This window comes from Chanodichthys erythropterus, chromosome 18, assembly GCF_024489055.1.
Source record: "Chanodichthys erythropterus isolate Z2021 chromosome 18, ASM2448905v1, whole genome shotgun sequence".
Classification (NCBI taxonomy): Eukaryota; Metazoa; Chordata; class Actinopteri; order Cypriniformes; family Xenocyprididae; genus Chanodichthys; species Chanodichthys erythropterus.
Genome location: NC_090238.1, coordinates 14185508 through 14211041, shown reverse-complemented (window position 1 = coordinate 14211041; position 25534 = coordinate 14185508). Strand labels below are relative to the sequence as shown.

The window sequence follows — 25534 nt, the reverse complement described above, 5'->3', positions numbered from 1 at the left end:
ATGTAGATTACTTCAACATTTAGAGGAAAAATTAACATTATTCTAAACTAGTTTGGCAAAAATCTGGGTACTTTCAGTACATTAATACACAAAATAGAGTATAAAACGATGATAGGATAGATGATAGTCATGAAAATTCATACCCAGATTTTTAGTTCTAATTTCTGATTTGAATACACTACCTGGAAAAAGATAGTTGTGGGATAATGTATTTTAGGAAAAGAATCTTCAGGTGCCTATTCCTTAGTAACATCAGGCTATTTCATGTGATGTATAATCACACAAGCATTTCATTCACATCCATACCTTTCTTTACAGGAGCTGGTTTAACTTTCTCCTTGATGACTTCAGCCTCTGAAATTGTGATGATTATAAAATGTTTAGAGGTTTTGATGTACAGTATTTTCTTAAATATTAAGAGTTTGTAGAGAAAGTTTCTCAAAACATTCAATCAAACCTTTCTTCTCAGGGGCTGGTTTGGCTTTTTCTTTGATGACTTCAGTTTCTGAAATACGTGAAAATATAAAATAAAGAAACAAAAGTCATGAAACTTTAGGTTCCATAAGAAAGTAATTTTAATATGATGAATAATCATAAAACAAAAGCAATTTATTGACATCCACCTTTCTTTACAGGAGCTGGTTTTGCTTTCTCCTTGACTTCAACCTCTGGAATGGCAATGATTGTAGAAGGTATTTTAAATATTATCTTTTGAATTTGTCTAGATAAAATATTAACATAAACTCACCTTTTTTCTCAGGTTTAACCTTTTCCTTGACTTCTAAGATCATAAAAATGCAAAACATATTTAGATTTTTTTTAGTTTAATCATAAATGCTGTTGAAAATGGTAATTTAATTCTTAATACAGTAACTCAAACCTTTCTTCTCAGGGGCTGGTTTAGCTTTCTCTTTAATGACTTCAGCCACTAAAATAAAAAATAAAAAAATTTGAAAAATGCAAACAATTAGCATTATCTTACAGAAAATCTTACAAGGCCAGTGGAAAAAACATTTAAGCATTCTTCTCACTAATAGATTGAAACAGTTTACCCTTCTTTGGTACAAGCTTGGGTTTTTCTTTAGTTATTTCAGGTGCCGCTGCAAGCATGACATGAGGGTTTAACTTTAGAATTTGCTGATGTACAGATAAATCAACAAGGCACTGTATTACATAATTTGTAAAAGTGATTTTTAATTGACAGGTAAACTCGATATGTACCTTTCTTTTCAGGGAATGTTTTTTCCTTTTCCTTTAGAACCTCAGCTGAAAAGACATCACAAGTCAAATTGATATTTGTTTCTAAAAGTTCATATGAAAATATGTGTAAGGCATGCATTCAAAATTGCTCATTTTAAAAGATAAAAAGCAACTATAGAATATTAACACCTTTCTTAGTGGGTTCTGGTTTTGGTTCAGTTGCCTTTTCTTTAGCAGCTTCAGACTCTATGAGACAGTATCACATGATGAATGATCATCATACAGTAGAAATCAAAAGTATATGATAATCTCATTCACATTCACACAGTACCTTTCTTAACAGGAGCTGCTTTAACTTCAGCCTCTGAAATAAAAACATTTAGTGATTGCAGATAAAATTGATAAAATATAAAACGTTAAAATAATAGTAACTCTTACCTTTCTTCTCAGGGGCTGGTTTAGTTTTCTCCTTTATGACTTCAGCCTCTAAAGATATTAAAATATACAAAAAAGGTAGATTTTTAGCATTATCATTTTTGCATGGGGATAATAATAATGATTTAATTGTTAAAGTAAATCAAACCTTTCTTTTCAGGGGCTGGTTTAGCTTTCTCTTTGATGGCTTCAGCCTCTAAAATGATGATAACAAAATATTTTAAGCATTAGCTTTTGTCTTAAAGCTGGCTAGGGAAAATGTTTGGCATTGAACAAATGAACAAATTAACCAATTAACCTTTCTTTGGTGCTGGCTTTGGTTTTTCTTTGGTTATTTCTGGTGCTGGAAAACAGCAGTAATTGAAAAGTCCTTCATAATTGACTTTTTAAAGTATTGTCAACATTTGCAGATATGTTATTTAATCAATGATACAGTATCTCATAATAAATAAAGGTGCTTTTCTGTTTAAAAGTAATACCTTCCTTTTCAGGAACTGGTTTGGCCTTTTCCTTCAGAACCTCGACTGTAAGGGTTACAAGGTAATTAATGTTTTCAAGAAAAACGTGTCTGTATAAATATCTGTATGAAATTCAGTCTTATCCAGTATTCACTGTTGCAAATGTAGATAAAGAAATTAAAGTATCTCACTACCTTTCTTTGAAGGTGCTGGTTTCTCTTTGAAAACGTCAGGCTCTAAAAAACAGATGGATATTTCACCTTCAATAATGTCAAGCAATGCAACTTCAATACAGCTTCAACTTCTAAAATAGTAGGATAAAGTCTCTCTCTCTATGGAAAAATATTTAAAATGTTCCGTAAATGATTTTAAACATTCAAGAACTGGGTTTCGGTTCAGGTACCTTTTCTTTAGTAAGTCTCTATAAAATAGTGGAAAGCGAGTGGAAAGCGTCAGCATATGCAGGATGATTTCATTGTCATCCATACCTTTCTTTACTGGAGCTGGTTTCTCCTTGACTTCAGCATCTGAAATGAAAATGATGTGAAAATATTTAGAGATTGTGTTTAAATGTCCTTGGCTATTTTTTTTATTTATATTTAACAGCATAAAAGCACACATCAAGCTAAAATAAAGATAAAATAATGAAAACCTTTCTTCTCAGGGGCTGGTTTAACCTCTTTGATGACTTCAGCCTCTGCAATGATAATAATATAAAAGTGCAAGGGATATATAATCTTTTTTTAGCATTCATTTTCTTATGTTTTGCTTGGGGAAATATTGATTGATACACATACCTTTCTTTACAGGAACTGGTTTAGCTTTTTCCTTGATGACTTTAGACTCTGAAATGGCAATTATGAGAAATACTTTTAATACTGTAAATGGTTTACTTGAGCATTCTCTTAAGCTGTGATTTTGATTGTTAATGTTGTAAATGAAACCTTTCTTCTCAGGGGCTGGTTTAGCTTCCTCCTTGATGACTTCAGCCACTACATTGTGATGAAGAAAACATCAAGAAGGCGAAATATTAGAATTATCATAAAACTGGGTAGGAAAAGATGTTAGATTGCCATTAGCAGCACATAAAATTGTAATAGTTTACTTCACTGTAAAATGTCATTATTCTCACAAATAATTTTATGTACCTTTCTTTGTTGGCTTGGGTTTTTCTTTAGTTATCTGAGGTTCTGTTAAATAAGGGATTAATTAAACATAAAAAATCTGGGAATATAACACATGCATGAGTGTTGTCTAGTAGGGGTGTAATAGTACATGTATTCGTCCCGAAACGTTACGGTACGGCCGTCACGATTCGGTGCATACAGTCAGACAAAGTCAGTCACAGGCGATCTACACTCCAATCCAGAAGGGGGCGTACTCAGTAATGCAATGCTGTTTGCTAACCACCACAACAGGAAAAAGAGCAGAAGAAGAAGAGACTATCTATGCACCAACCCAAAACAAGAGTTCAGATGACACGCAAGAACTTGCTAGTAGCCTATATGCTGAGTTTCGATTAATTTTTATGTGATGCTCCACAAGCTTCACAGAAATGAAACTGGGACTGCAGAAAGTGGCATCCTGTTTGTTTTCTTTATTTTAAAAAAGCACAATGTTTTGTTTTTATTGTTAGTGTAGAGTGAAAAACAAATAAAAACAGAACCTTTACAGTTTCAAATAATGTATTACGCTGATCTGTATGGCCTTAAGTGATGGAGTATTTTAAGTTGTTTCCGCTGTTGTAATGACACAAAATCATTTGGCATTGTGCTGATTTGTGTCGTGGCTCGTGGAAGTTTCACTACTACAGTCCAGTGATGAAATATGTGTCTCCTGAAAATAGGAAGCCTCAAATGCCACTTCACTCACTGTCTCCTTGTGGAAAGGTGAAGTAGGCTTTTGTTCGCCTTCTCGCTCATCTTTCCATGATTTCTTGATAAAGCGTAATATTGAACTTTGAGCATCAACCATTGTCACCACGTTAATGAACTCTCATTAACAAAGAAAATGAGAGAACAGGCTACACACAACACGTTAACCAAACCAATAAATTTGAAAACAGCCGTCACATTTTACCACCCAGCATTTGTCAATCTATCAATTAGAGTGCAAATCAACAATTCCTTAATTATTTATTTTAAGCAATCAGGAATCTGGAGAGGGGGCAGACATGTAAATGTAGCGAACTTGTATCGAACCTTGACTTCTGTGTACCATTACATCCCTATTGTCTAGTATTTATTTTTAAATGTTTGCTAAATTTAACATATCATATACTGCATACTAATGTAATACCTTTCTGTGGAGGTTCTGCTTTAGCCTTCTCTTTGGTAATTTCAGTCTCTATAAACAGAATGATATTTCATTTTTTAAACAGTTGAGTAAATAGATTTCTTTATAGCAGCTTCAGGATCGGAAACTGTACTTAGAAAAATTGCTGTTGCAACTTTGCAGTTGTGTCATAAGACCTTTACAAAGAATATCTCTACCTTTCTTTGGTGCAGGTTTTGCTTTTGCCTTTTCAACTGGAACAGAAGGTTCTGCAAAATGTTGAAATATAATATCATAAGATTATGTTTGCTTGAATATATAATGGTTACTGATATATTACATTGTAAAAATTATTATTTAAATGATCAATTATTTATTAAAATAGTTTTCCCAGATTGCCAGGTTCGGTTTAACATTTACTGTTGTCTTTTAATCTTGTATAGCAATTATACTGCATAATATAATATAATTTAATTATAACATAATGAAAGACTCATTCATACCTTTCTTCACAGCGACAGGTTTACGTTTGTCCTTGGCAACTTCTGCATATGAAATATATAATATTATTTAGAATATATTATTTACAACATTAAAATAGAAAAAAAGAAAACACTGTACTTAAAATAAAACACTGACCCCAATTTTAATTTCAAAAACATTATAAACTAGACAGTTAACCTTTTTTGGAAGGTACAGGTTTTTCTTTCTCTGTTGGAACTTCTGTGAATGGATGGAAAAATCAACAGCATATTCAGTGTTGTGTTTCATGTACAATAGGTGTTCATATTCAGATAAAACATAATTATTAATTATTATTAATTATTAAATAATTATTATAAAACTTTAATAATAATTAAAGGTCACTACTTTCTCTTGATATCAACAGATAAAGTTTTAACTTATGAACTAGCAAGAAACAAACAAACACTTGTTATGTATTATAAATACCTTTCTTTACAGAAGTAGGTTTAGGTTTTTCTTTTACAGCTTCTAAAAAAATATTAAAAAATATAACATCAAAAATAACATGAACACAAGAATTGTACTTTGTGCTGGTTTAACATTTGCAATGAATTACCCTTTTTTGGAGGTTTCTCTTTAGTAATTTCAGGCTCTGAAAATCAATTCAAATCATATGGTTAAACATTTATGTAGAGCTAATGTACATGCTTAAGTAATGTAAAATATTCAGAAATTCAGGAAGTTTTCTTCTCCATAGAACCTGCATTAGGATTAGGATTTACAGAATAATACTTCAGAAAATCAACTATCTTATTGATGAGTGCATTAAAAATACATTTATAATGCATTATAAGGCTTTAAGCAAAGTTTTACCGGAAAAATATTAGTTCTTGAATACAGAGCTTGAGTACTGTACCTTTTTTAGTCAGTGTTGGTTTTACCTTCTCCTCAACAGCTTCAACCTCTGTGCAAGATTCAATAATTTTTCTAATGTGACAACCAATTCATAATATGCATGTACTGTTGAACGATTAAAAACAATTGCATTCATTTTACCTTTCTTTGAAGGCTCTGGCACAGCTTTTTCTTTAGAAACCTCAGGCTCTGTACATCAGTGGATGCAGTTAGCATCATATAAACATTGCAAAAATGTACAATTGCAATAAAATCAAACTGTACCTTTCTTAACTGGGGCTAATTTCATTTTCTCCTTAGTAGCTTCAGTATCTGAAATTATTATAATTGCATGCCTTAGAAAGTGACATAATATTCAAAAACCTAATGTCTGATAGGTATTTATGTTCTATCTTCAGGATATTTTGCCTCTGAATAACATTTAACAGTTTTTACCTTTCTTTGAAGGTACCAGTTTGACTTTCTCATCTGCAACTGCAGGCTCTACAATTCAAGGAAAAATAGGTGTAAGATGGACCAATGCAGTGATCAATACATTTAAGAAAGAAAAATTACAAATGTCCTTTTTTTACAGGAGTGGTTGTTGGCTGATGCAATGGTTGATGCACGTACATATATATTTAATAAATTATATATATATCTATATATATATATATCTATATATATATATATATCTTTATTTATATATCTATATATATATATCTATCTAATTATTTATATCTATATATATATTTTTTTTTTTTTTTTTTTTTAATATACAATATATGAGACTGATTTTGAGACTTAAATTGATCAAGAAAAGTCCACATTACCTTTCTTGGCAGTTGGTGTTTTTTTCTCCTTAGAAACATCAGGCTCTGAAAATGAGTCAGCAGGCTCAGTTAATGTCATTGAAAAAATACTTTTAAACAAAATGCTATGTTACTGTATGTGCACCATACCTTTCTTCAAAAGGGCCGGTTTAGTTTTGTCCTTGGGAGCTTTAGCCTCTGAATTATTCAAATAATGAAAGAGAGAAACATTTAAAATTGCTGATGTGCACTGTCCTTTTCAAACAAAACTACAAGCTTTTTAACTGACTGTGGATATGGGAAGTTAATACTATGAACATTTTTTTCTAGTAAAAATAAAAATTTCTAGTATATCATTTCGAGTTAAAAAAGTGATACCTTTAGCTTTCTCCTTGGGGGCTTCATCCTCTAAAAGTATGACATGATATGTTTTGTTAAGATTTGAACCACAGGTTTAATCCACAGTTGTCTAAAATCAAGCACCTTTGTTTTCTGGTGCTGATTTTCAGTCTATGTAAATCCATATTTTTACATAAATGTACACTGACAGTTCAAAACAAAATACTTGTCTTTTTTTTTTTTTTTGTGAATCTATATGCGTAAGAGCAGGACTGTAGGAACGTTTTGAAACAACACATTATACTATAGACACGCAAATGTGTCTTTGAAAAAATTATTAATGTAAGATATTTAATAGCAGGACTTATACCTTTTTTCACAGGGACAGGTTTTTCTTTCTGTTTAGCTGCTAAAAGTTATCAATAGATTAAGTTATTGTTCTCTTCAAAATTTGATGGTAGTTGAAATAGTAGATAATACAATAATAAAAGAAATAAAATGAATACCTTTTTTAACCTGAGCTGGTATTGCTTTTTCTTTAACTTCTACAGTATCTGAATGAAATAAATATGAAATTAAATAAAAACAAAAATTAAAATTGCTGCAAATATATACACCTTCACATATCTACAGTGTGTGATATATAAATGAGAGTGATAGAAAAACACTTCTTGAAAGAGTTGGTTTTGGTCTTTTTACCTTTCTTTGAGGGCTCTGGTTTGGCCTTCACTTTGGAAATCTCTGGCTCTGTAATTTTATTAACATCAGCAGTTTATGCCACATTGAAAAAACACTGCATTGTGTTTAGAATGCCATTTATTGTCTGTGGAATGCCATACCTTTCTTTAAGGGAGCTGGTTTTACTTTTTCAACAGGAACTTTAGCTACTAAAAGTGAACAAAATTAAAATACATAAGAAAAAATACATCAAACAAGCATTTTTTTCAATTGAAAACAATTTTATTACTTTTTTGAATTTGAAAAGCACTGCCATTAAATACCTTTTTTAACAGGTGCTGGTGGTTTATCTTTGACTTCAGCTTTTGAAAGAAGTGAAAAATGTATGTACTTTAAATGAATATTTCTTTTTCAAACAAACAAAAAAAAAACTTAATAAAAATAACACTTTTTGCTTTAAGGTTTTTTTTTTTGCAACTTCAGGTTGCAATACTGCATGACATGTTATATCATACAATAAAACTGATTCCAAGAAAATATTTAAAGAGAAACAGAAAAAATGTTGAATTAAAAACACACCTTTTTTCACAGGTTTAGCTTTTTCCTTAGGAACTTCAGCTGTGATATGAAATAAGAAGGCAAAACACCTGAGTGAATCTTAAAATGTATTATAAGAGAAATTTATGTTTTTTGGCTTGCTTAATCCACATAATCCGTATGGATTTTAAAATTGAATAAGCATGGGTAAGGTGAGGAAAGTTGTGATCATTAACCCCAAAGTTATAAAGAAGGGGATCTCTAACTCGTAAAGGACATATTTCAGCCAAAATATGTTTACAGGAGAACATGCAAGCCTGGTACCTTTCTTTGAAGGTGCAGACTGGACCTTTTCTTTAGTAACCTCAGGTTCTGGGAAGCATTTGAAACAAACTGTTCATATAATCTGTTCATTTACGCAAAACATTATATATGGTAACATATTAATAAATAAACATGCAACAAACTACCTTTCTTTACTGGCTTAGCTTTTTCCTTGACAGTCTCAGCAACTAAACAGACAAAATATGTTATCTCTAATTAAAGAATATGGATTTATCAATGAATTATAAAGTTTATTTTACTTTTAGCAGGTCAAGCATACATTTTTCTTTTGGAGCTGCTTTTGCCTTTTCCTTGATATCTTCAATTTTTTTGAAAGAAAAAATTCAATTTTATACCGTTGTCTGAGCAAACATCAACACACACCATCATTACACAGAACTGTACCCAAGTAAAAACCAAAAAAAAAAAAAAAAAACCTATACCAAAATCTATTTAAAATGCAATTTCATACTCAGTACACTTCAAATCCATTAACATATTTATTTACATATCACTTAAGACTTTCTGATATAAAATTAAAATTAAATTTATTTGGAGCATTTCTTTATTCCACAATGCACGTTTCTTAATATTATGCCCAAAAAGGGTTTTAATATCACTATTAATTTAAAGTATACCTAAAGTATATTTGAAATAGTTCCACTTCAATCAAATATACTTAAGTATGTTTAGTTAGACCTCAGCACTACTTCCACACAATAAAAGTGCATTGTACAAAATTAGTTGTTCCAATTTAGCAGACTTTAAGTATACCAGTTTAGTATACCAAAAGTACAATTGCAGGGTATTTTTATTTAGCACATAAATATGTAAATGTATTTGTAGTATACTTAGCACAAAATAAATGTATTTCAAATACATTTAGTATATATATTTTTCACTAGGGTAACAGTGATTGCTTAAAGCAATTGTTCCCCTAAAAATAAACGTTTTATCATCATTCAGTCCTACATTATTTACTTTATTCCTTGAAACACAAAATTATATTACACAGAATGTAAAAGCTGCTCTTTCTGACATAAAGAAAACACAAAATACCATAAAAGTAGCATAAATGTATAAACTCAATTTGGGTTAACTGTTGCATTAAGTGCATTTATAATAGTTTGAGTTTTGTACTTTATTTTATAAAATGTGAATATTTCAGACTGGAAAATACCTTTCTTTCCAGGATGTGGTTTAGGTTTCTCCTTCACAACTTTAGCCTCTGCAAAAGACAAATACAAAAGTGGCAAATAATTAAATTTATTACGCTTGCAGCAAAAAAACACTTTAGTTCCCTGATGCTGTGTCAGAACGGTACTTTGGGAAATGCTTCCAGCGTGAGTGTCTGAAGTACGCATTGAACTATCTTGATTGGTGTTGCGTCATGACGTCACATGTGACGACGTATACGGAAGCTACAAAGGGGAGCGGACACACAACAGTGTTAGCTTCTGCTCTTCAGCAAGCGTTCTGTGTTGCTATTGTCTGCCAAGGCAGTCGCAGATGGAGCTGGTGGAGGATGTTGAGTGGCCCTTTCTCAGCTTTCAGAAACCAGCTCCAGTGTTCTCATTCAGTGGTCAGAAGCCCGCTCTGCGGCTTCTTCTGCCCAGGATGAGGACCCGGTGCTAGAACTATCTGGTTCTGAGGAATTAGATGTTCTAAGCATCAAGGCAGGTGAAATTGATGACTTGCCAACTCATTCTCCTGCTGTTGAGGAGCTGCTGGGTATTGTGACCACAGCAGTGGCCAGAGTAAACACTGAGTAGCCAACAGAGAAGTAGGAAGCGCAAAAGAAAACCTAATTTATTTACGCTTCCTTTAGTCTTGGTCGCAGCCTTCACGTCGGAGTCTGCCATTTTCGAGGTGTCGAGATCGTGGAACAAGCTGTTCACGTCCAGATTATGAAGCCCTACTATCCATTTTAATTCCTTCATACTGGGCTCAAGAGAGAACGGCTATGGGGTGACGCTGTGGGTTTGGCCTCATATCTCACGCCTGACGCTGCGTCATCCCTTAAGGCTCAGACGCTGCCCACCAAACCCTGCCGCACTACATCTTCGTTGGTTTGTAAGTCATATAAGGCGGCAGGTCAGGCTGGTGCATGCCTGCACACGATGGGCATCATGCAGGCATACCAGGCTGACCTTTCTAGTGTGGGGCTACTAGTCAGTCTACTCCTAATATTCCAAGCCAGGGTTCCTGTTTGGGACCTGGCAGTGGTTCTTGAGGGGTTATCCCTGGCACCCTTCTAACCCATTGATGAGGTAGCAGAGAAGTTTCTCTCTTTCAAAGTGGCCTTCCTGCTGGCTATTACATCCCTTAAAAGAGTTGGGGACCTGCAGGCTCTTTCTGTTGCTTCCTCTTGCCTTGAGTTCACTCCTGGGAGGGTCAAGGCTATTCTCCACCCTAGGCCGGGCTACGTGCCCAAGGTGCATCGAATGTGGCTCGGTCTGTTATTCTGCAGGCTTTTCATCCTCCACCACATGTGTCGGCTGATCATGAGAAGTTACATTTATTATGCCCTGTTAGAGCCTTGGAGGCCTATGTACGTAAGTCCCCAGGTTGGAGTAAGTCAGCCTCCACAAAGCACAGCCAAAGCACACAAGTAGCTGGTCTATATCTTGAGCATATGAGGCGTATAATTTGCCCTTGCCTCTCCTGACCAAAACCCACTCGACTAGAGGAGTGGCATCCTCCAAGGCCCTGCTATCGGGGGTTTCACTTCAAGAGGTGATGCAGCTGGCTGGGCCTCCCCGCACACCTTCTTAAGTCCTCACGTCCTGATTTGTGCCTGACAAGCTTCACACCAGGATAGGCTCTAGTCGGTGTGTCGCAGTGAGTATTTCGTTCCCCAAAGTGACATTCAGATGCAGCGTGAGTTCCCTTGAAAGGGAACGTCTCGGGTTACGACTGTAACCCTTGTTCCCTGAGAAGGGAACAAGACACTGCGTCCCTTTGCCACACCTCCTGAATACCTGAGAACGACTTGCTTCGACCTTTCAGAAGCTAACACTGTTGTGTGCCGGCTCCCCTTTGTAGCTTCCGTGTACACCATGATGCAACACCAATCAAAATTGGATTAGTTCAATACGTACTTCAGACACTGTCATGGTGGAGGCATTCCCCAAAGAGTCATTCCAACGCAGCGTCTCGTTCCTTTCTCAGGGAAGAAGGGTTACAGTCGTAACCCGAGACATTTTCATACAAGAGTGTGCATTGTGATACCTTTCTTTGAAAGAGCTGTTTTGGCTTTTTCTTTTGTAACTTTAGGCTCTGCAAATGAGTGAAGAACAATTAAGAGTACTTAAATTATAGCAAATATGAAAAATAGAATATGGGTGTAAATCATACCTTTCTTAACAGGGGCTGCTTCATCCTTTTCTTTAGCAACAACAACCGCTGGAATGGAAATAAAACATATTTTTAAAAAATGCAATTTAGTGACTTGCTAATTGAAAGGATTCTCTGATGAATAGAAAGTTCAGAAGAACAGCATTAATTTGTTACTTTAGATCAATTTAATGAATCCTTGCTGAATAAAAGTATCAATTTCTTTTTAAAAAATTACTTAATGAACCCAAACTGTACAATGGAAGTGTACTGTACATAATACTGTTCAATTATGAATTTTCTTTGTGTGTTTAGTGAAGCAAGAACAACACAATACCTTTCTTAGATGGTGCTGGCTTGGTCTCTTTTTTGGTTTCAGCTTCTGTAAATAAACACTTACATTTATTTCCTGTTAATTTAGATTTAACCAAACAGAAAGTCACTTACCACACAAGTTACATACCTGTCTTTACATGGACTGCTTTGGTTTTGTCCTTGGCAATCTCAACATCTATGATACAATAGATATTAATGCAGCTGTGGATGAACTGGCTTGTTACACATACACATGAATAAAATACTTCCCAGATCTGCAAAGATATGTCAACCACTAGAACTGAGCCTTCAGTTCACCACTTGGTTACTGTCAGTTAGTAGCTGTTATGGAAATACTATGACTGATGCTTTGAATCTTTTTTACCTTCAGCTTTGGCCACCTTCTTAGTAACATCCTCTGAAAGACAACAGAGGGATTGAGGGTATGAAAGCAACAACAGATTGATTTTGTTGAAGCATTTGCTTTGCATTTAGACATGTAATCATCAGATTTTGGAGTTGTTTAGTTAATATAAAAATATACTTGTACCATTGTACAGAATTACATTCACATGTATGGGTGCATGACACATGTTGGCATGTACTTCAGTGTTACCTTTAGAAATTTTCACAGCCTTCACTTTTTGTTTCACAGGTTCGGCTTCTGTATTAAATGGAATTTAGGAATGTTACTTCATAGAAATCATTAAAAAACTGAAAGATATTGGCCATGAACAGGAGATTTATCATAATCACAGGATGTGTGGATTACCTTTCTTTGCTGGTTTAACCTTTTTCTCAGGTCCTGTGCAGATGAAATTGTACACATTACATAGAATTTTGTGATATTACATTTTGTAAGCATGCTTGAATTTTTTTTCTCTTTAGAATCAGACGGTTTTGTAAAGGACAATTCAAACTGGACCAACAGACACCAACCAAAGGCAACAGACACTTGTTGGGTTTTGTCGGATCAGTGTGTCAACCCTATCGCCGTCTGTTGCCAACGCTTGGCATTTATTTTTCATGGATTGAACATGTTAAATCAGCATTTGTTGGGTCTTGGAACATCTGAGAAGTGACATACTGTAATCTGCTGATTGTCCATGTTAGTCAGCATCTGTCTGTGCAATGTGAATTGGCCTCAAAAGTGACTTTTAATGATCATGACATTCCATATAAAAACTACTGCAGCAATATATCCTATAATTATAAAAAAAAGATCAAATATTGAAAATATAATGGGCTATAGCTGCAATAAATAGTTTTTTTTTAACTTAACATTAACCCTCAGACAGTGTAATGAAGAAAGAGAGCTTTATTTATCTATTCTACTGGTGTTAATGCATTATTTATGTACCAGACTTCTTCTTTTTTAGAGGGGGTTCCTCATGCACTTTAGTCACCTTGACCTTTTTGTCAGGTTTTTTCTTGGCATCTTTTTCTAGAACACATAATAACAGTACAAATTCATTATCTTTTGAAAGAGAGTTGCAGGGTTTTACATCTAATCTATAAAAAGCAACTGTATTGGAGTACGTCTTGACCACAGCCTTCAACCTTCCCCTTGAGGAATAGAGCATAATCTAGAGTTTGTGTACAATCTAGATGTGGTAGTTGAGCTTTTTACATATGAGAAATTAGATAAATGAAATAAGTTAAATATGTTTTACCAGTCTTACCTGTTGGTTCTTGAGTCTTGACCACTTTGGATTTTTCTTTTCTTTTAACCTTTTCTATCTCCTTTTTGTCATGTTCTTTTACTTTTTTCCTGACTTTTTCTACTGTTATGTTTATTTGTTGTAGCGTTATCTCTTCCTCTTCACCTTCGCCCTTCTTTTCCCGCATATCTGGAATAACAGAAAAGATCATGCGTCACATTTTTCTCATAAATGCAGTTTACATTCTGCACAAGCCCTTTATTTTCTACAGTTTGCAAGCACTGATGAAAATAACAAACCATTCACCTTGAATGATTTTGTATATCTCCTCTCTAGCTTTTTTCTCTTTGGCTTCTTTCACTTGTTCAAGAACTGAAATCATGAGTAAATGTTAAATGAGAGTTACATGTTTTAACATCCATATGATTAATGATTAACAATGGGAATTAGTGCACTATAAGTGTGTTAACATTAATAGTACTACTAAGCAGGTTGTCAGCCATGTCATTGTGTTAGATGTCAAAATGAAATTAATAATGTATAATGGATGAATTAAATCATTAATTGTCTTAATGGAGCCATTTAGGTAAGCAAAATAAACGGCTTCACAATAATTATATGCAGCTTTTTTGAGTTATAGTTGCATTTTTCTGCCATCAACGTTAACACATAAAGACTACCAGATACTTCACAATACTTAATAAACAAGACTGTAATTCTTTAGAAATATTTTTTCCCTAATGATTTGATTTGAGAAATTAAAGTCATTCTAAATTACACAAAAAATTTATTCAATCAAAAAAAAAAAAAGAACAGAAAAAAATGGCCAATAAAACTAATCTATAAGCAACCAATTACAACAGCAGAGCCCATTAGAGAATCCTCCAGCTGTGTTTTGCTCCTCTTTTAAGTATCTTTCCAGAAGCAGAGGTGAAGTAAAAGCATCAGTGAATGAAACTTCATCTTCATCCATCAATTTGTTGTTCTTCCCAGTCAAAATTGTAAGATACTAGAGATAACACAGTGTTCTTCAGAATGTATGCAATATTAAACAGGCAAGAGTGCTATTGCACTGATTATCACTCAAAAATACAGACATATAGCCTACAACTATTTGTGTTCTATAGAAAATAAAGAGTAGCTGACATTTTTAGATGCGTTATGGCAACCTATTTAGTTAATTTGTATTTGGCCAACAAAAATAGTTCAGTTACAATGATGTGAACCATAGAATTTAAACAAGAATTTGCTTAGCCAACTATTAAAGGGATGGTTCACCCAAAAATGAAAATTCTGTCATCATTTACTCACCCTCAAATTGTTCCAAACCTGTATGAATTTCTTTCTTTTGCTGAACAACTATGAAAGTCAGTGGGATCCATCAACTGTTTGGTTACCTACATTTTTTCCAAAATATCTTCTTTTGTGTTCAGCAGAAGAAAGAAATTGATGACTGAATTTTCATTTTTGGGTGAACTATCCCTTTAAATATCACATTATTTATACAGCTGTAATTAATAAATTATTTTCAAGTGCAATTATAAGAGTCATAGGAAAGCATATTTTTTAAAAAGTTAGCTATGTTAAGATATTTTTATAAAAAATAAAAATAAAATTATTAATCAGTTAACAATGATTTTAAACAAACAAAATAATAATAATGAACAGTGTATTTATTTTAGTGATTAATTTTCCCATGGTCAGTGAATTATAATGTGTTATTAAGGTCATTTATTGAGACATTGGTTGCCACCGGTCAACTATCACTTTTTCCTATTTGTTAATTATACAAAATGTTGCTATACCTTTGTCAGACTCTTCATGAAGATCCATGTGCGCTTCTTGGTCGTCTGTTTCAATGGAATGACTATCAGATTTTTTTCTCCTGCTCAGGCCTCTTTTTATGGCATCTCTCTTCCTGTCGTTGTTATTGTTATTTTCATCATCTTTGTCATGTTGGACAGTAAGAAGGACAATCTCCTCTTTTTCATCATGGTCATCTTCACCAGCAGTGGTTACCAAGATAGTTTGATCAGACTCTTCAATCTCCTCCTTTAAAACCTCAACCTCATCTTCATCTACCTCACTCTCCAGGTCCTTTGTGCTCTTTTCATGATCAGCAATTGCAACGTCTTCCTTCTCCTCCTTGGCTTCTACTTCTAAACCATCCTTACTGTTGACTATGTCATAATCATCAAGTTCTGCCGCTTCCTCTTTTTCCTTCACACAGATGGTATCTGGAGTAGCTTCACCCAATTCAGGTGGCTGATCTTCATCTTCTTGTGCTTCTTGTGCAATTTCAGCTGATTCATCTGTTATGATGCTTTCTTCATCTGTTTCAGATTCTTCATCCTCCTCTGTAACACTGGGGACATCTTCAACTTCCTTTTCATCTGTATTATCGGATTCAGTTTTGGTTGTAACATCGGAACTATCTTCCGCTGTTTTGATTGCGGGTTCTTCAATTGTTTCTTTCTCCTCTGTAACTGCATCATCTGAGGAAACATCAATGTTTTCCATCACATCTGTGGCATCAGAGGTTACTTCAGTTGATTCATCCTCTGCAAAATCAGAGATATCTTCTAACTTTTGAGTTGCCATTTCCACATCTAAGACATCTGTCATATCAGAAGGCTCCACCTCTGTAACATCTACAATATCTTCAATAGTTACAGTTACTTCCTCCTCCTCTGTAACAGCATCTGAGCTATCGTTGATGTCTTTCACATCTGTAACATCAGAGGTAATTTCAGTTGATTCATCCTCTGCAAAATCAGAGATATCTTCTAACTTTTGAGTTGCCATTTCCACATCTAAGACATCTGTCATATCAGAAGGCTCCACCTCTGTAACATCTACAATATCTTCAATAGTTTCAGTTACTTCCTCCTCCTCTGTAACAGCATCTGAGCTATCGTTGATGTCTTTCACATCTGTAGCATCAGAGGTAATTTCAGTTGATTCATCCTCTACAATATCTTCAATTGCGGTTTCCTCATCTATAACTTCTGGCATATAAGGTTTCTCGTCTGTAATATCTGCAATATCTTCAACTGTTCCAGCAGTTTTTCCTTCCTCCATGACATCGGAGGACATTTCCGTGTCTTCAACTGTGATGTCCGTGTAGTCTTCAGCCGTTTTATCCTCCTCCTCAGCAGCTTCGACCTCATCAAGTTCCTCCTCAACCTCTTTATTGCTGTCGGTCTCCTTCACTGTGGATCTCACAGCAATGTTGGCAGCATAGGTAGGGTCCTGTTTTTTGCCTAGTATTTCTGCAACTGTTTCATGAAGTCATTTTTCAATTCAGGTTTATGACAGAACTGAGCTCAATTTGCAGATAAAAACAAATTTACCAGTTTATGTATGAGACATTACAGTTTGTTCTGATTGGAAATTCGGTTACACATTACATCACATTGATGACCTGAACAGTATGCACATGTTGCACCCTGACAAAAAACTTCAGTTGAACTGTTTTAACTCTTTAAGATCTTGATTTCTTGTGTGTACATTTAGATACAAGCATTTAGCAGACGCTTTTATTTAAAGTGACTTGCATTGCATTCAAGGTATACATTTTTTCAGTTCAAGAATTACCTTGTTGGCAAAAATCTCTAGTGTTTGAGCTACAGGAAACATGCATCTAAAGCGCAGCAAAACCAACTGAAAATTCTTTCTTTCCACAACCTCAGCTTAAAATCTCAGGGCATTAATATTGTGAATGTCACAATATTCTTGCAACATGTGCGATACCCGTGAACTCCTACATGCTTTATGTTTGTGAATATCAACTGACGAATGTTTCAGAGAAGGTTAGACGTTGCACTACACCGCAAGAAGGGGGCAGGAAATCAAACAGCAAGAAATGCATTTGACATAAACTTTTTATTACAGTACTTGGGAAATCTGTCATGCACCTTTTAAAACATTCTGGAAAAAGAAATGCAAGCACTTTTACATAATATGAAGTATGAACATGATATGAAGTATTGTATGAGAGAAAGTGCAGGACATTAACATTCACACTATAGTACAGACAGGAAATAGAAATGACAATCATCCCTGTATGCAGTCATGCAGGACCTTTTCATGCACCATATTACATAACCTATAACACTGTTTTGTAAATCTTCTAATTACTGGGCTGAAACATGGTAAAACACAACAGTATATGGGATGACAACGAGTCAGGAAACTTTTAGGAAATTTTAGTCAATTCAAGATCTTGCATCATATGTTACATAAAAACATCTTTTTCACATGCTCTCGTTCCTTTCCAAGTTAAAAACAACACATTTGAAGACTAAGTCCTGTTTATTAAGTTTGTCAATGCTGTTTTAGTAGTAATCAGGTTTGAGTACTAATGTTAGTTTTGGTGTTAATCTATAGCTTTTATGTAAATGAAAGTATGTGCAGTTACTAACCTTTTTCCATAGGTGGCAGAAATTCTCCTGAAGAAGATTTAGAAATATTGTTAGTTTAAGGATCATGAAACCCCAGAACACATTTTTTGAGCTGTGAACAGATATGTATAGGCTGCACAGCAAAATCCCCAAAGTTAAATCAACTCTGCTCAGAGTACATATACTGTAGTCCCTCTCTAAATAGTGTTAAAGGGATAGTTCACCCAAAAATGAAAATTTGATGTTTATCTGCTTACCCCCAGGGCATCCAAGATGTAGATTACTTTTTTCTTCAGTCGAACGCAAATTATGATTTTTAACTGCAACCGCTGCCGTCTGTCAGTCAAATAATAGCAGTGATTGGGAACTTGAACAATAAGAGTCGAAAAAACTTCCATAGACAAATCCAAATTAAACCCTGCGGCTCGTGACGGCACACTGATGTCCTAAGACACGAAACGATTGGTTTGTGCGAGAAACCGAACAGTATTTATACAATTTTTTACCTCTAATACACCACTATGTCCAACTTCGTTCAGCTTCCGGTTAGTGAGGTCTGATCGCGCTCTGACAACGGAAGTGATGTCTCACGCTCATTGAAGTATATGGGCGAGACATCACTTCTTTCTTCAGAACGCGTTTTTTGACCTCACTAACAGGAAGCTGAACGAAGTTGGACATAGTGGTGTATTAGAGGTAAAAATTATATAAATAATGTTCGGTTTCTCGCACAAACCGATCGTTTCGTGTCTTAGGACATTAATGTGTCGTCACGAGCCGCAGGTTTTAATTTTGATTTGTCTAAGCAAGTTTTATTTACTGTTATAGTTGAAGTTCCCATCTACTGCTATTATTTGACTGACAGACGGCAGCGGTTGCAGTTAAAAATCATAATTTGCGTTCGACTGAAGAAAAAAAGTCACCTACATCTTGGATGCACTGGGGGTAAGCAGATAAACCTCAAATTTTCATTTTTGGGTGAACTATCCCTTTAAAATAACACTGAAGCAGAGTTAAATTTAATGAGATAATAAAGTAATTAAGTGATGATTGTGCATTAGTGATGAACACCTGCTGTAAACAAGCAGAATCACTGAAGAAATAAGAACACAAGAACTACAAGTGACAAGTCATAGCCTTATTAATTGCTTAATTATCTCATTAACTTTAACTCTGCTTCAGTGTTACTTTAACACTATTTAGAGAGGGACCATATGTACTCTGAGCAGAGTTGATTTAACTCTGGGGATTTTGCTGTGTGCACATCATTGAAAACACTTAAGGTACTCATTAATTTTATTTAAATTTGAAATTAGTTATTTTTGCATTTTTGCATTTTTCAGAGCAATTTCTGTCTTCCGGTTTGAAAAGCAAAGTCGGAGCAACGTCACAAAATCTGACGTCATCATGTAATACAGGCAAGATCTGGAGTGATGATTGGCTCCAGTATGGGCTGGTCGAATATGCTGACGTCAACAGTTTCAAGTGGTTCTCTGCATTTATTCATGATATAAAGCTCATGCAATCCAATCACTGCACTGTAGTATGCATAAGATTATAATTGCGGTATTATGCATGAGGAAGTATCACTTCTCTTGCCTCTGTCTCTATTGTTGTCATTCAGAGACATGGGTCGGAGGTGCTTGTTTCCAACACAAAAATGCATTTTCCTGCGACGCAACCAAAGCAGAAGTTTGGGGGCATGTGGATTGTTTTGCTGTAATCTACCAGCACAAATGGAAAATATGTTCGCATGAGATCGCATTACAGCGTTGAATTCAAATGTCTCAAAAGTGCAGCTCATTCACCTCTGCGTTCGGACACACGAGCCGTGTGTATGTTTCCCCCAGCACAGCTAGCACACGAGTGTTGTCTGTATTTTGCCCGCAATGCGGTCAGAACTGGAGTTTGAATACGAACAGATCAAAAATAGAATTGTTATGATATACATGCGGAGCGCGCATATGATCGGTTTCAGAGCGGAGCTCAGCAATGAGTTTAACAACACTAGCCACGTGGATCATAGATCATATACAGAATAAAGTATCCATGTTTAAAGTTTTTATAGACACATTTCACATATTATCCTGCACCAAACATGAACCAGGGTAAAACAGGGGGGTTTCATGACCCTCTAAGACAGACAGACAGATAGATACAGTAGATAGATAGATAGATAGATAGATAGATAGATAGATAGATAGATAGATAGATAGATAGATAGATAGATAGATAGATAGATAGATAGATAGATAGATAGATAGATAGATAGATAGATAGATAGATCGATATGCAACATGCAACTTTATGTTTCAACAGAAAAGATGGCAATAGAGAGGCCGAAGTTTCGTAGTGTCTCAAATTAATGAACACTGACACAAACCTTTTCGTCTTATTACTTGTGGTGTGTCTTCTGAAACAGAGAACAATAGGGATAGTTAAAGATATAAATGTATTTTAAGATGCAAGAATACAATTGTGATATACTTGATATTATGGATACTTTTGTCTTCCATGAGCATGTTTGAGAGGTAGGCCAAGAACATATCCCTCCTGTCAACAAACTCCTCAACAGTGTCTGTGACAACTTTCATGGGATCAAAGCTAATGTCAGAAATACCACCTGGAGAAACGAAATAATATAACACAAATTAAAATTGTGTGGGCAAATGCACAGATCAAACACAATGTTTCGAGCTGATAAATGAACAATACCTTCATCCCCTGAAAATAGACTGGAAAGGTAATTAGAGACAGTGGTCTTTACGTCTGTGACCTCCTCTACAACAATTTCAGCCAGTTCCGTGGGATCAGTGCTCATTTTGGGAAACCAAGCTGAAATATTGACAAGGTGCATTTAATATATAGAGATATTTTTTGATATACATACACTACCATTCAAAAGTTTGGGGTCAGTAAGAGTTTTTAATGTTAAGTCTCTTATGCTCACCAAGACTGCATTTATTTGATTAAAATAGTAAAACACTAATATGGTGAAATATTATTACAATTTAAAATAACTTCATATTTTAAAATGTTATTTATCCTGTGACAGCAAAGCTGAATTTTCGGCATCATTACACCATTATTCAGTGTTAAATGTATGATCCTTTGGAAATCATTAAAATATGCTGAATTGGTGTTCAGGAAACATTTTTTTTTATCATCATCACAGTTTAAAACAGTTGTGCTGCTTATGCAAAAAAAAAAAAAAAAATCTTACTGACCCCAAACTTACAGTAGTGTAAATTATACCAATGAATGTCTAAAATAATATGAGAAATCAATACCTTCAAGGTACCCGAATATGGTTGAAGAAATGGTCTTGATCCAACTTAAAATTTGCAGACCTGCTTCACTCGCCATGTCTGCTGGATAAATGATCACTATATCCAGGATGTCTATGTAGCATGGAAAGCATTAAACAGAAATCAGTGACTTCAATGAAACGCCCAAATATGATTAATTATTTCTTTATGCATGGAAATCAGTGGCAATTTCAAATGTTGATTGAAACATGTACTGAGTTAGAGCACATTGTGAGACTCTGATTGCATGTCAGCCCTCAGAACAGCAATGTTAGTACCTTCAAATAAGAGGAATAAGTAACCCACTGGGAATCTTATCCATTCTGTAACCTCATCCAATACAGTGCCACCAAGTTTCACTGTTTCAGTGATGCCTGTATCCCCTGATAAAAAACAAATGCAAGTCAGAATAAAAAAAAATAATAATAATAATCTGACCAAATGCAGAGGATCGGTGCTTATTTTGAGAATTCACGCTGGAATATTGACAAGATGCACCTTATAGATGATATAGATATTATGAGTGTATATATAAAATTCTGAGAAGAATCAATGTTGGTGGTTAGCAGTACCTTCAATGGCCCCGAACATGGTTGAAAAGTATTGTATAACGGTCTTGATCCCACTTAAAATTTGCACAACAGCTTCGCTGAGCATATCCACTGGAGTAATCACTATATCCAGGATATCTATGCAGCATGGAGAGTATTAACAGACATTAGTGCATCTGGCATGCACTCAAATGTGACTAATAATTTCTTTTTACCATGTTAAGAGTTATTGTACATGAGTCTCTGATTGCATGTGAGCTCGCAAAACAACAATGGGCACATATTTAAGTAAGGTCAGTAATGCAAGTACCTTCAAATAAGTGGAATAAGTAGCCCACTGGGGATCTGATCCATTCTGTAACCTCATCCATCACAGTGCCACCATATTTCACTGTTTCAGTGATTCCTGTATCACCTGTAAGGAAAACAACATATTTATACAGCATAAGCCTATAGATACTAAATAAACAAATAGTGTTTAAGCTTTTAAAGGCCATAAATTAATACATTTACATACCATCAGCACTAAATATTCCTGTCAGATAAGACACAGATGAATCTGCTGCTAAATTAACAGCTTCCCTCGGATTATATATTATTTCAGTGATGTACTCTGTATTCAAAATGGAAGAGAATATATATTAATGGCATATAAAATACACTTTTAGAAATCATCAACAAATACAAAATACTTATCAAAGGATTGGCTTAGTAAAAAAAAAAAGAAGATTCTGTCATTGTTTACTCACCTCATGTCTTCAAACCCCGATTTTATTCTTCCACAAAACACAAGTTTACTCTTTCGCATGCAATTACAATGAAATTGTCTTTCAAACATGAGGCAAAAGCCTCATAAAAGTAGTCAATATTACTCCCACGCTACATTTCAAGCCACATCATATTTTTGTGAGAGGAAAAGTTCAAAATCAAAGTTATTATTCTCTGGCTTCCGCCTCATTTCGCTCTCATTGGCGCGTTCATGTGAGAAGTAGCGTTGACCGATTCATAAATGGATCATTCTTTTGAGTTGAATCTTTTCAGCGAATCGGTTGATACGGTCCGAATCGTTCGCGAATCGAATTGATCTGATTCTCGTGTTAAAGATTAGGCTATATGTCTGAACAATGACATGGTCTTCACACAAAGCTACTGTACAAATTTAGATGACTTTAAATATAGCACATTTGTCTTTTAGACTACTTGTATGACAGGCTTTATTTGTTTTGTACCCTTTTTGAGGACTGAAAGCTTCAGCCACTGTAATAGCACTGAATAGAATAGGCTAAACTATTCATTCAGCAACAAATGACATAATTTGAAAATTATATCTACTAAAAGAAACTTTTTTTTTGCTAAGAAATCATACCATGAGCATCATTAAACATATTGTTCATGTGGTTTATCTTGTTTTCAATCCCTTCAATGGCCTTGTTCACTGCTAGCACTGGGTCAGAACCAAAATCCTGGATGCCTGCAGGAAAACAGTTCAGAGTGAACCCAACAAATCAAATAACAGCACAAGTAGGCCTATAAATAAAGTAGGAACTGTGAATATTATTTAAAACTTACTTGCAATCTGATCGTCACTGACAAAGTCGAACATGACAACACCTGCTATTGACCAAGAGATCAGAAGTGTGATGATGACCACCCATTGTGCCGGGCGATTCATGATTCGTAAAAATCCATGGGTCCCAGCCATATGAGAGACTGAATGCAGAGCCCTAGCCGGAGCATCTACAGCAGTGGGAGGGATGGACTTCACTGGACCTGGAATCACATGCATGGTCTATAGTAAATCTTGGAAAAACTTGCTCCTAAATGTCACACAAGAGAAAATATTACCCATAGGTTGCTTACTAAATAGCTATAGGCCTACTATGTCTACATATTTTTTTTGTATTTCTATATAAATACAGCACCATAGAGACATGTACTGATATTTGTTGCAGCTGTTCTCTTGTGTTAAGTGCAGTCTAGATACATACTTCACTGACTTCACACTTGCAAGAATAAACTGTATCTCCATCTTGTGTTATTTTCTCCCTGCTGCTTGAGTTTACTGACATCATGAACTAAATAAAGAAACTAATTACTAACAAAAAGTCTTAATATTGTACTTGTCGTTGCAAATATCAACCATGTTTGCTAGGTTCACCAAAATTTTGAAAAGTCTGCAGTCAGTAATATTTTTGAAAGATGTGTCTTATGCTCACCAAGGCTGTATTTATTTGATGATAAAAAAAAAAAAAATCAATAAAACAGTAATAATGTCAAATATTATTATTAATTTTAAATAGCTGTTTTTTCAGCATCATTATCCAGTCTTCAGTGTCACATGATCCTTCAGATTCTGATTTGGGGATTCGGTGCTCAAGAAAAATTTCTTATTAGTATCAATGTTGAAAACAGTTGTGCTGCTTGATATTTTTGAGAAAATATTTTTTAAGTTTGAAAAAACAGCATTTATTTGAAATAGAAATCTTTTATGGTATTAAATATGTCCTTACTGTCACTTTTGATCATTTCATGCACCCTTGCTGAATAAATTGTATTTCTTTTTTAAAAATATCTATATATCTATATATAGAGAGAGAGAGGGTTCATAAATCTAAAAAAAATCTATACACATCAAAGGATATGAATTATTTTAAGTTAATTATGGACTTTTCTGTATTAGTCTTATAATGTTCTAAGCTACATAAATGTCATGAGTACAGCATATAATTTTTCTCACCAGATTAAAATTAATTTTAGTTCAGTTTTATATAGCATATAGCAGCATTTATTATAATTCAGTGTTTTATTATTATAATGTTTTATTATTATAAAATATTATATGTATTTTTATCTATCTATCTATCTATCTATCTATCTATCTATCTATCTATCTATCTATCTATCTATCTATCTATCTATCTATCTATCTATCTATCTATCTATCTATCTATCTATCTAATTTGTTAGGCTCTGTCTGTCAATCAAATGCATGAGTAGAAAACCTGCAGTACCTTTAGTTGCCTGAGCCATGGTGTAGTTCTGGTGGTTCTTCGGCTGAATGCCCTTTGATTTTGCTTGTGTAATCTTATTTTGCTGGTTTCACCCAGTTGATGTTAAATCCCACTCAGGAAATGATGTTCCTCTTTGTCGTCCCCATCCAACCCGGGGGTGAAACCTCACAATCTTGTGAAAAAAGTGGGATGAGGGTTTTCAAAGTGCCGGATTTGGGATCATGGCTGTGGGAGAATGGGATGTTAGGTCAGGGACGTAAACAGGGGAGTTCAGGCTCAGGCAGGGGACGCAGCAAATAGGTGCTGGTAATTTAGCCCATGTTATTGGTGCCTCACATGGGTGTGGGACGGGAAAAGTGCTGCGGTGCTTCAAGGTAACCTTATCCATTGCAAGCCTGGTTTATTCTTAGACAGTGTAGAGTTTACCAGCTGCACTCTCTCTTGCCTTTTTAGGTGGTAGGGGGTGTGAACTATTGGAAGCAAAAGAAACGTTGACAGCTGCATGTTCATAGACATACTGTCAATGGTTTGTG

General features: G+C 34.7%; 1 protein-coding gene across 1 annotated transcript; it reads right to left on the bottom strand.

The window, feature by feature from the left end:
• Nucleotides 1–277: 277 nt before the first annotated feature.
• si:ch211-266g18.10 (axoneme-associated protein mst101(2)) lies at nucleotides 278–25310 on the bottom strand. The gene is made up of 64 exons (XM_067366891.1): nucleotides 25002–25310; nucleotides 23560–23760; nucleotides 23357–23461; nucleotides 22508–22603; nucleotides 22301–22405; nucleotides 22012–22128; nucleotides 21718–21822; nucleotides 21422–21532; nucleotides 20847–20966; nucleotides 20635–20754; nucleotides 20515–20544; nucleotides 18153–18179; nucleotides 14035–14100; nucleotides 13750–13917; nucleotides 13428–13511; nucleotides 12840–12872; nucleotides 12684–12731; nucleotides 12453–12485; nucleotides 12216–12263; nucleotides 12090–12134; nucleotides 11774–11821; nucleotides 11648–11695; nucleotides 9597–9644; nucleotides 8697–8735; nucleotides 8563–8604; nucleotides 8417–8464; nucleotides 8135–8173; nucleotides 7879–7917; nucleotides 7717–7764; nucleotides 7577–7624; nucleotides 7384–7431; nucleotides 7248–7286; nucleotides 6917–6946; nucleotides 6689–6736; nucleotides 6560–6604; nucleotides 6183–6230; nucleotides 6012–6059; nucleotides 5889–5936; nucleotides 5749–5796; nucleotides 5449–5484; nucleotides 5319–5360; nucleotides 5049–5090; nucleotides 4871–4912; nucleotides 4586–4636; nucleotides 4392–4439; nucleotides 3242–3283; nucleotides 3038–3085; nucleotides 2891–2938; nucleotides 2746–2790; nucleotides 2582–2620; nucleotides 2288–2329; nucleotides 2115–2159; nucleotides 1934–1978; nucleotides 1784–1831; nucleotides 1639–1686; nucleotides 1532–1564; nucleotides 1390–1446; nucleotides 1222–1266; nucleotides 1053–1100; nucleotides 881–928; nucleotides 749–781; nucleotides 624–668; nucleotides 458–505; nucleotides 278–354 (listed from the first exon to the last, which is right to left on the bottom strand). The coding sequence occupies exons 1-64, from the start codon at nucleotides 25018–25020 to the stop codon at nucleotides 278–280; spliced, it is 3675 nt and encodes a 1224-aa protein (XP_067222992.1). The 5' UTR covers nucleotides 25021–25310.
• Between the last annotated feature and the right edge of the window lie 224 nt (nucleotides 25311–25534).

Bases quoted from the DNA above. Each gene is read 5' to 3' on its own strand.
- si:ch211-266g18.10 (XM_067366891.1), bottom strand. The intron at 13,512-13,749 runs GTAAGACTGGTA...TATGTGTTCTAG, and splicing joins CAAGACTCAAGAACCAACAG to AAAAAGATGCCAAGAAAAAA. The intron at 5,937-6,011 runs GTACAGTTTGAT...ACTGATGTACAG, and splicing joins ATTAGCCCCAGTTAAGAAAG to AGCCTGAGGTTTCTAAAGAA.